This window comes from Morone saxatilis, unplaced genomic scaffold (assembly GCF_004916995.1).
Source record: "Morone saxatilis isolate NCDOM2014 unplaced genomic scaffold, NCSU_SB_2.0 Contig14, whole genome shotgun sequence".
Taxonomy (NCBI): domain Eukaryota; kingdom Metazoa; phylum Chordata; class Actinopteri; family Moronidae; genus Morone; species Morone saxatilis.
The window spans coordinates 22,746,602-22,758,424 of record NW_023339696.1 but is presented as its reverse complement, the minus strand read 5'-3'; the positions used below and the strand labels follow the sequence as shown (position 1 = coordinate 22,758,424).

The following is an 11,823-nucleotide window of genomic DNA, read 5'->3' as shown; positions in this document are numbered from 1 at the left end:
ACTGACAGACTGACCACAGCAGCACTAACAGCGAGCTGGAGCTTTTACAGTCACTAGAAGCACATTCAGGCTGTTTGTGAACGTAAATTAGTCTCAAACTGTCGACTTTATCTCGGCTTTTTGAGCCTTTTTCAACCGACAAAATACAGATTTTATTTGGTAAGAAAGTCAATATGACCAGCAGCATTTATGTGTTTCACAATACAGTCAAATAATTTGTTGTGTTCTCAGCACAGCCTACATAGTGAGTCTGTGAACTGTATGGGCTCAGAGCTGAGTGCCACAGTCAGACCTCAATCTGACGTGTTAAATAACTTCGGTGTCAGCGGGACGAAGCCCTGAAGACATAAATAAAGTTCAGGCTGAGTTTCAGAAAGCCAAAGAGTCATTAATTCTCTGAGGGACATCACTTCCACCTGCTTTCCTCTGTAATTACAGATGAGGCAGACAAAAGGCTGGCAGGAACGAGGGAGAATTAATTAGCCTACGAGGGAGTGTGTCATCCATCTGAGGACTATTTTGGAACATTAGCACAGAAAGTCTCAGATTTTGTCTACAGCACAGATTTATTACTGTACCCTCTGGACGACTGACACCACGTTCAGTTAATTCAATTGAAACTGTAAAAGTGTATTTTAAACAGATGGATTTATATTCCTACTATTGAATGTATGTAAATTCTGCACCAGTGGTTAGACCTCTACTTAAATCTACTTATATTACAGACAGGATATTCTGATTAATGCAAACTTAACACGTTTATAGTTTTTCTACATTATTTCTTTGCCATTTTTCTTGATTGTCATTGTTAAAATACCATTGATTAAACTCAACACTTCCTGTATTTCACAGTATTTCTGTGTAAAACAGAAAGGCAGCAGCAGAGTGGTGACTAACGAGCTACAGGTGATTCCTGATTAATTTCCCCGACCTTTATCCGTCCCTGCTGCAGTGTTGGCCGTTATTTGAATATTGTCTCGGCAGTGTTAAAGCACACTTCTGTGATGACAGCAGACAAGCTGTGCACTTCAGTTGTTCTCCAGGAATTGTTCTGACATTGACCGTCACTCGCTGTTGGCGGTTGCACTCACCTCTGTTGGGCCTCCAGAACTTCTCCATGCCGTGCCTCATCAGGACGATGCGCGACAGCTCCGTGAACGATTCGATGACGTTGAAGTTGCACAGGGGGCTCACCTCGAAGAAGGTCATGCCGTTCTTCTCGGCGTACGCCCTCGCCTGCTCGGTGGGAACTTGCCGTTTGAAGGCCAGGTGTAGACGGTTACCGACGAGGATTCGAGGCACGCCTGGAGCATGCTGAGAAGGGAAATTCAAAACAGAGGAGAGAATAAACCTTTTATATTAAAACACAGAGTAACTATTTTCTGCCTGCCTGTTGCTGTTACTGGACCTGCGTCTCTTCTACTGTTGTGGTACAAGAGCCACTTTCTATAAATAAATCTAGTTTAGTTTTAGTTGGGGGTTAGGGATGACAGTGACCAAAATTTTGATCAGTTACGGTACTGATTAGATTACCCAAGAACAGTGGTTCCCAACCTGGGGGTTCAGAAACCTGTGAGGCAGTCCTGCTTTAAAAAGTATATACTATATAGTTATAACAACCAAAGAGCTAATAGAAGAATCATCAGGGAGAAGAAAAGAAAGTCAAAGAAAGAAGAAGCCTATTAATCTGTATGATTGTTAATAAATGAACACAAACATAACACAGATAAAAATGTCCTAAAAATATCAGAAAAACTCATCTCTGATCAATATTCACAGGTCAAAATTCATCCAAAATGTTGGTTTTCCTGCAGTTTCTGCAGTTACTGTGTTCAGTTACAGTTGTAAGTTGCTGCCAGAGGAAAGCCCCACTGGCTTTAATGGGGTGGGTTCCCAATCCCTGAATATTTGGAGGATTTTAAGTAAACACAGCTGGCGTCTCTCTATTTTTCACACCTTTGTTGGAAAAGATTTGCTTACAGAATAATCTCAGCAGAATCTCGAGCTGATTTAAAAGCATCAGACAGAAACAGAAAGAGAGTGAGAGACTTTACATTCATACAAAGTGACCTGAGCAGAGGCTCGTTATTAATTCAACGCGCTGAAGGAAACGGCGTGTATCGGTCTCTCTAATTCATCCTCATCTGTTCTGACAAACTGAATGAAACATGATGGCAGCGAGCGGCCGACCTCTCTCCTCCTTTACTCCTTCACTCCTTCTGACTGTCACCGCTCATCAGCCTCTCTTCTGAGCTCTTTCATGCCCAGAGTCTGTCCACAGAGGTCGGTGTTGTACCAGCAGCAGCAGCAGCGGTCCCAGAAGAGACGGTACCGGCTGCAGCAGCGGCGGCGGTGATGACGGTGGAAAAAGCAAATACTGGAGGTTTCTACAGACGTCAGGGTTTGTACTTTGCCAGTGGCCAGTAAAGTCGTTGCTGTTCAACTGCTTGATCTGTCTCACATTTTCCACAACAGAACAATTTCAAAGAGATGTTGGAGAGCTCTCTGTATGGAGAGACTGAGTCTGGATATTCCAAAGGCTAGTTCACCAAAGGCTGAAGAGTAAAGGTCTAACAGGGTGAGACACTCCTCTGTCCGTGGGTTGTAATGTTCTTTTAACTAGTGATAACTGGATTGATAATGACGGCTAGATGTACTGTATGATATACTGATGTGCTGTGTAGTTGTTATGTTCTCTGTTCCACTTGGCTGCAGGACGTATTTTCCCCTTGGGGACGATAAGAAGTTGCTGGTACATAAAAATGATGTGTATTATTAGTGTTTGTATTTAGGCGTTCACTGTCACTGTGAGAGATGTCAGTGAATTACAGTCAACTCTGTTCAACACAAACCAGCCGTACTCGTCTTCCTCTGCTGCCATTATCGCAGAAAATAAGGTGACTTTGACAAAAACGAGATAGGATACTGTACAAAGACTGTCAGTTACACTAGCTGTAAAGGAGGTACAGCGAGTTGTCTTCACTACAGGAGTAATAACTGTGCTGGGTTGATGCCATTATATTATCCCATATCACTGAGACACTGACATGAAACGATTAGTTCATTAAAATACAGTCAACTATTTAGATATTAGATTCATTTATTGCATTATTTCATTTATTAGACAAAAATGCAAATAATTTGTTTCCAGATTTTCAGACATGAGTTTTTTCTTCATTTTCTGTTTTATTTTGTTGTAAACTGAATATCTTTGGATTCGACAAAATATTATAAGAACGCCTTGAACACAGAAAATAGTACATTATACATTTTTCCAGATATTTAACTGATAATAAGTTGATCAAAAATGTATAAATGAATAAAACTAAAAGCAAAACTGCCTAATAATCCAGCACATAACCAGTGATTACTGTAAATGGTGCCCGTTGAACTTCTACATCTGTTTTTATCTTCTTTACACACGTTAACTTTCACCATCCAGGCGTTTTTCATCCATCCATCTCTGCTTTATTTCTGTCTTTTAAAAAGTGGCCGACCACACCGCGTCCGTGGAGGTGGAGCAGGAAAGGCCAAACTGAAACATACATTCCACAGGCCAAAAATATCTCTCACACACACAGACATCCTTTTTGTTTCAGTCAGCAGGAAAGGACATGAGAGTAGCCCACACACACACACATTAACACACACACACACACATTAACACACACACACACACACATTAACACACACACACACATAAACACACACACCACATGTTGTCTTAGTGTTCACTTAGCTTACATTGACCCTTTGTCCCAATCTATAACGGGACATGTTTGTAATTGCTTTAAGCCTGAAAGCGAAAATAAGATTAGACAAAACTTACAACCTTAAAACGCGAGATCGTAAAATTTTATTTCTATATTTTCAATTTTATTCTTACGGCCAAAGCAGTACAGGGAAAACTCAACATCTATTCACTGTCAAAGATTACAGTTATTAACGAGTTACTATAAAGATCCAAACTGATCCACAACTAAATGAAACTTTGTCACATTGCCTCATACGTGAATGTAATTGTGTTCGTTTGGGGAACATTTATTTCATCAGGCTTTATGAATAGATATAATTGGGTATCATCTGCATAACAATGAAAGTTAATGGAGTGATTCCTAATAATGTTGCCTCAACAAACCTGTATCACAAATATGAATACTGAATGTCATAAAGCTGGTGATCAGTTAACAGGAACCCTGTTAGGAATTAATGAAACTCAATTAATCTACAAACATAATCACCACTATTATAGCAGTTGGTGTAGTCTTCAATCTCTGACATAATTATCACTGAAAGTGGTTTTACTGATCTATAAAACTTTTTATTGCTCTTAAATTACTTATTTTATTTCCAGTGATGTAATTGATCGGAAGAGATCGTTACCTTGCATTGGAACAGGGTTGCCATGCAGTATAAGTCAGGGTTAGGGTTGCTGCCTCGGTTATAAGCGAACCTGGCTTTGTGATACAGACCCTGGACTTCAGTAAGTATAATGTTCTCACCTTCCTCTCTAATTCATCCCGAGCTCAATGCCCCGCCGACATCCATCAAACCAATCATCCATCCATCTCTTAGACTCACCTCATCAATCTCTCTGATCCACCTGTCGATTCCATCAAAGGACCACCGGTTCGTGATGTCATACACCAACAGGATCCCCTGAAGACAGACAGACAGAGACAGACAGACAGACAGACAGATAGAGAGACAGACAGACAGATAGAGAGACAGACAGACAGACAGACAGACAGACAGATAGATAGATAGATAGAGACAGACAGATAGAGAGACAGACAGACAGATAGATAGATAGAGAGAGACAGACAGACAGATAGAGAGACAGACAGACAGATAGATAGAGAGACAGACAGACAGATAGAGAGACAGACAGACAGAGAGAGACAGACAGACAGAGACAGACAGACACAAGTTAAGCAGGTTAGCTTCATGCAGAGTGGAGTCGGTTTCAGTTTTTTAAGCAGTTTGTTCCTCACCTGAGCCCCGCGGGAGTAAGAGCGAAAGATGGTGCAGAACCTCCCCTGTCCTGAAGTGTCCCTGAAGACAGAAAGAAAAGGTATAGAGAAGGATTAACAGTCAGCTAGAATGTCTTCAGCTGCCAGGAGTCGAGAAGTAAAACCTTTTTTTTGGACTCGATAGCCTGAAAAGCAGCAGGTTTCAGCACCGAGGACGAAACACTGGCCTGAATTTTTCATCAACAAATCAACCCTTCGGTTTCAGCAGAGGCAGCAGTGATCAAACTCTCATATCGGCTCAGAGGAGCTCTTCCAACGGAGCTCCACAAGGCAATTCACATTCATCACCAGTATCTTTATAGATCATCCCTGTGGGTGAACACAATGTGAGGCAGCAGACAAAATATGTAGAGCTACTTATACTGTCTTAATGCAACTCTTTTTATTTTTACCGAATGTTTATCACATATCTGGAAGACTATATTCATATGGCCATTTCTTTTACTAGTTTAAGTCATTTTAATCCCAATTTATTCATTCTAGTAGCATTTTAGTAGCAGCTCTCAGCTTCGCAGTCTACATCTTACAGCGACTGAAGGCGATAATGTCGATCTTTTGTCTTTCTACAAACCCTGTGAACGGCTATTTCAAACAGGTGTTACAGATACAAAAGAAAAATCAACAACTTCACAGCTTGTTTGGCATCTCAGGTTTAGAAACTATTTTTAGTGTTTTAGAGTTTGAAAGAAATCTGACAACAATTGTTTGTAATTGCTGAAGCCTGAAAGCGAAAATAAGATAAGACCAAAAACTTACAACCTTAAAACCGCGAAAGATCCTGAAAAATTTTTTATTTCTGATATTTTTTATATTCTTCTACGGCCAACAGTCCAGGGAAAACTCAACATCTATTCACTATTCACATAATATATGATAACTATATTCATATGGCCATTTCTTTTACTAGTTTAACTCCTTTTAATCCTAATTTATTAATTCTAGTAGCAACTTCAGACCAGCTGCAGCAAAGACTAGTTAGAGCTCGGTGTGTTCATTCAGTGACGCTGATGCCTGACAGACAATCCTCTGTCGATCACACATTGTGTTTCTTCCAGAAATGACGTCCCTACTAATGAAATGTTGTTTGCTTCTTGAGGCAGGAGGTGCAGCACCGGTTTTATGAGCGTCTGTTAAAGAGTTAAATGATGCACACCTGTCTCATCGGATCAAACTGACAGTCCAATATCAGCTTTTTAATAAAAGGTACAATCAGCCGTAGAAATCCACAAACCAATATATTCCTCTTCGAGCCTGATGACGGTTTAATGAACGGATAGCAATCAGTTCATTAAACCGTCATAATCTATGGGGGGTCGCCCTGCTGGCCTGTAGGGGTTTGAGTTTGTAGAATTTAATTCCCCATTTCTCTCTCACATCGTTTCCTGTCATCTCAACTGGTGGCTCAGCTCGTTCTGAATGTGTCTCAGAGTTTGTGGTCAAAAACATACATTTATATTAAATGTTGAGCTATCTGCGGTCTGACTTTCAGCCCATTCTGTTTTATTCATATTCATAAGAGCCAGCAGCGGTTATGATGCTCACACTCCGTTTATTATGAGAGTAATGTGCTCTGATTGCAGGGAGGAAAATATGACTTTGTACATGTGTTTAATAACCTATTTGAAAAACAAATTTGCTTGGTTTGAATTCTATAAAAGTGGGTTGCGACTTTATGGCCAACGGAAAATGTGGGCAGTTGAGAACGACTGCTCTAATAAAGTAATGGTCGAATGGCTAAATGAATGAGAAACATAAACTCAGTCAGTCGCCCATCTGGAGGGACTAACAGTCAGTGCAAAGAGAAAGGAAGGCTTCACTTTTCTTATCGTCAGCAAATACCACGAAAGGACCAACATGCTGCTAGTTTTTAATCAAACAGGAAGAAATAGTGCTGGGACTATTTTCAGCGGCGGATGAAACCACATTCGGTGCTGTAGTGAGTATTTGGGGCAGCAGGACGGTGTCTGTGGGATAGAGCAAACTAGAATAAACTACAGTGTGTGTGTTGGTGGTAATGACAGTGAGAGTGAGACTCATTGATGTGTTTTAATAGTTTGTAGGGACAAAGGAGCTCTAGGGCTCAGACTCTGATACACACAACACTTGTCAGTCGGATTATACGACATTAGTTGTTGGTTTTTGGTCTTTCTATGTGATTTTTTGTCGATAATAAAAATATAGAAGAACACCAGACCCGCTTTAAGGTTTTATTCTCTGCAGTCGTTCTCGTTTGCCACCTCAGAGACGCTGAGTCATGAGACACAGACAGAAACAGATGGCACCAGAGACAGGAATGGAAAAGAAGCAGAGGGCGAGTTAAAGAGTGTGAGCGAGAAGAAAGACAACATTTAGACAGTAAAACGACAGCGAGACAGAGAGAGAGCAGCGGAGGAAAGACTGACGCAGCAGAAATAAAGAAGATTCTGCATCACAGCGCTGCCTTTAAACTTCTCCTCCGCGGGGAAGGCAAGGCGTTGCTTCTCCCCTGAGTAGTTGAATTCTTTGGCCTACTTCCACCACACAGGCCTCGCCTCGCACTGCAGCACGTCTTCACTGACAATCACACACATCTGCTGCATCTCTGACGCAACATGATTTCTGAGGCATGTAACAATACGCAGTGCACTTTTCTCTGTGTGCCAATATTAGACTAACAAAGCTGTTTGGATAGGAGCACCTTTTAATGTTCGGTGGATCAGCTTTAAGATGGATCGTCGTTCTGCTGCCTGTCATCCAGTTTGGGTTAAACTCAGTCTTCTTCTCGTCTGTGTAATCTTTCTGCAACCATTATATAAACCTTCCTATTCTGTATTTTTGAATGTTTCTCCTTCACCTCTTTTAAAATGGGATGTGTATATTATGTAAATGTAAACTCCTGACAAACAGTATTCCTGTTTTTCCCTTAAGTAGCTTTCCCTGTCTGACACTATCAGATATATTCTGTAACATGTTGTTCCAACTCTTCATTGAAGCTCCGTGAATGAAATATTCAGACCCAAGACTTTTTTTTATGGCTGCTCGGCTCCATCAGACAGAAATATTCATTGTGCATCATTTTATACACATTTCCCCCAAATTCTGCCTGACCTATTTGGGATCTTTGGGAACGTTTGGAGCCCCACTAGAATTTGAAGTTAAGTTTTGTGGGTTTGAACAATGTTTGATGGCACAGCAAGACTTGTGTACGCCCAACAGGTCCGAAATATTTAAGAGGCTAAAGAGTCGGTTCAGCCAATATACAAAATCCTGTCTTTTCAATTTGTAAGTAAATTTGTGATTATCCTAGAGCTCGAACGAATCTACAGGCACACTCCTACACACAAAGTCACTGTGTCTGGCTTACAGTTAACATCTGAACGTACGATGGCTGTTTGGGGCCAATGAACACGATGATTTCTTCTCGTGCTAAAAACAACCTGAAAACATCTTGTTCAGTGTTCAGTTGTACTGAAAGACACTCAGGTTTTCTGTTTGTCACTAGTTAAAATTAGCATCCCAATTTCATCAGTTAACGTGAATTACGGATGCACTTTGCAAATGATCACTTCTGGCTCCAGAAACAAGATTGCAACGGCCAAAATGACAAACTCCAGGCTTCAAAACGGTTCTTTTATACAGTCTGTGTTCAGAAATCATTCAACTTTATTGTATCAGGTTTGAAACCTGAAAGAAATAAAGAAAATATTGTTTTATAATTTATAATTTGGCTGAATGAGCCCATAAAAGGTCCAGCAGGTGTAGGACAGCGCTGCATTGAGGGATTTGAGAGTGTACACCAGTAGAAGAGCAGCAGTGGCTCTCTGTTGTGCAGACAGCAACCGGTTGACGTGTGCTTACCAAAGCTCCAGCTTCACTCGCCTCCCGTCCAGAAGAATGGTGGTGGTTTTATAGTCGATACCTGGAGAGAGGGGGCAGACAGAGACGGGCGTGAGGCAGATGGATGCATCACGAAGGCCAACATCACTCAAGATTACAGTACGCCAGTCAGAGACGAGCTGCTGCTGCACAAAATGACTCATTTCAAACCCAATCAAAGTGTTAATTTACCCACAACACACCACAGAGATCGGAGATCTGTGTGTTTATGGCAACACAAAATATATCACAGTGGAGATCTTTCAGCGTGCTCTGAGTCGTTTTTATCACGGCAATGTTTCCGTCTGTCAACCTTTATTTCTTTATTCAAGTTTAAAGCTGAAATATTAAAACACGTAATCTCACACACATCAAAACAGTAACAAAAGACGTATGGTGGAGCAGCGTTGGATCATGGGAAGTCTTCATTCACAGCCGATGAAAATCTACCTGACGTTACTCACGAATGAGGAAAGTTACCTGGACGTTACAGCAACTGGAACAAGTAGTGCGTTTGAACGTTGTTGGAAACATTCAGGATAATGTCTCCACCACAGAGACGTTCTTTATTCATTCAACATTTGACAAGCGGAGAAGTGAAAGTCTGAGTCGTGTTTACTGACTCAGCAGCGAGCCGCCTCGGGCACTAACAGTTCTGCCAGAACCTGTCTGACTGCTACACCTGTCGCCCTGCTGCTCCACGTCTCGACACGTTTGTGTTACCAACCTGAGGCCGAACAGGTGAACCGCGAGATAATCACGGTTCCGACGTCTCATAAGATGTTTGAGGGCTCATTTATTTATTTCATTTCATATTAAATAGTTTTCTTACCGTCAACAAAGTCTGATAAAAGAGCCGAATGAGCCACAATGATGGGAATTAATCCGCCACTGGAAATAGTCCGCAACAAACATTTCCTCCTGTTTGAGTAACGTTTGTTAAAACAACAACGGACTCGAGCTGAGCGACTGAACACTGTTGGTTTCAGTCTTTTAGTTTTAGTTTGTTAACAAGAACCAAATTCAGAATAACACCAGCCTCAACCTTTAGAACATTTAGAGTATTGGTTCGATCTGGAACTTCATTATTGAACTAAAGACAAATCATGATAAGTGTAAAACTGCGACACGTGTCGACATTTCCTCTCACAATAATTACGATTCACACAACACCTCCTCTCTCGTTCTTTATTGAATCGACAGTATTTCCACACACCAGGTTTAACTTCTCCTGTGGGGATATAAACTGAGCCTTCAGCCGTGCAGACAGGATCAGGATTCTGGACTGTAAAGCTGCACCAGGTCTTCCCCTTTGACCCCCATGTTCAATCAATAAAGGACTGTGTGCTGCTGTCTGTGTATGTTAGCTGCTGTTGGACTCCAACAGTTAAAGACCCAAACGTCTGACGAGTAAAACCTTTCTCACGGATAAAAAGCCAGCGCATGACGGAACAAATGGTGTGTGTGTGTGTTCGGATGAAACACTACGTCTCCTGGGAGAAAGAGACATAAACGCAGCATTACTGTTGGAAACAGAAACAGAGCGAGACTCTCACACATGACTGCATCAGCCTCTGGCAGGTAGCAGCTGCTGGCTAACGACGTTACCAATATCTTCCAATTTTCCAGGCAGCACAAAGCGGCTGCCGAGCTAAAGTGCTGAGCTCAGGCTGGTGTAATTGAATTGGAGTGAGTGCTGTGCTTCGTACCAAGTGCTTCCTCTGCGCTCGCTGCCAGGGCTCACTTAGATATCCCAGATAATCAATAACTCCTCTGATGTCTCTGATGTCTCAGCTGAGCGCTGCTGCTTCTATTCTGGGAGTCGGTCGGATGACTTTGTTTGTTCTTCGTGTACTCGCCGCCGTGTGAAGCTCTCGGCGCTCTGCCGTTGTGCAGGTGGAGGCAGAGAGGAGCTGGTGTTATAAAATCACTCAGTGGATGTCATTCTCTGTCATCAGCACATTTTCCACTAAATCAGTTGAGACTTCTGGAAACACTGAGCCGACAGCTGGAGGTACGTGAGCGTCTGCTGGATCCACAGCAGGAAACAACATAAAGATATTTAACAAACAGCAGCTTCAGTCTGAACTGTGGTACAATACTTCCACATGTTACAGCTATAAACGATGAGATTAGGAGTCACTGCGATAGTGAGAGTGAACAGAAGCTGAACTGACAGAAACTATTATATCCACTAAATTCATTTACCTTAAAAGATTAATGGTGTTTGAAATGAATTCAAATAAACACATTCAGAACATTAACGGTGTTGATGAATGCTGCACAGTAACGAGTGTAATGCAGATATTTATTGATGTTCACACACACACATATATATATATTATTAATTAAACTAATTAAACAGATTTCCCTCCTCAGGCCTTCACTCTGTTGGCTCTTTGCTCTCTGTGTCATTCATTATTCCAACACCAGGAGACAGAGCGACTTAAGGCGTCACGTTATTATCCAATATCATAAAAACTGCATCCGGAATGAGCTGCCAAAGCTCGTTAAACCGCGCGGATATAAACCGCCGGGCGATGAATCAGCCGGTAGCAGCTTACTGAGATACAGAAAGCTCCACTCTGTACGTCCGTATGCTTTAATGTTTGTGTTACCTCGTGCTGCTGATACAGTTATTGTACAGCTGTTCTCCAACACTAACATCATTTAAATCCATTTCCAGATGTTTCCTAGACTGGAAAACTCTCTAAAGTCTCTAAACCTCCAGGTTTTTCCAGGATGTGTTAAAATCTCCAACAAAACTATTGTGTGTTTTTAAAATTCTAATATCGCTATCCGCCTCAAAAACCCGCCACGTCTGAATTAATTAATTAATTAAAGAAAGAAAAATAACTAAATATGACCCTTGAGAGACTCTGAGGCTGGGAAACATCATTTTACAACTACCAACATCTGTACAGGGGATTAATGA

General features: G+C 41.5%; 1 protein-coding gene across 1 annotated transcript in view; it reads right to left on the bottom strand.

Moving 5' to 3' along the window:
• Positions 1-1,091: 1,091 nt before the first annotated feature.
• Positions 1,092-11,823, bottom strand: part of rab40c (RAB40c, member RAS oncogene family) — a gene marked incomplete at its 3' end in the record, with an annotated part of 13,810 nt that continues 3,078 nt past the window's right edge. Inside the window, 4 exon segments of the mRNA XM_035654688.1 lie at positions 1,092-1,314; positions 4,582-4,659; positions 4,995-5,055; positions 8,871-8,931. Of these exon segments, the coding sequence (XP_035510581.1) occupies positions 1,092-1,314; positions 4,582-4,659; positions 4,995-5,055; positions 8,871-8,931 (423 nt within the window).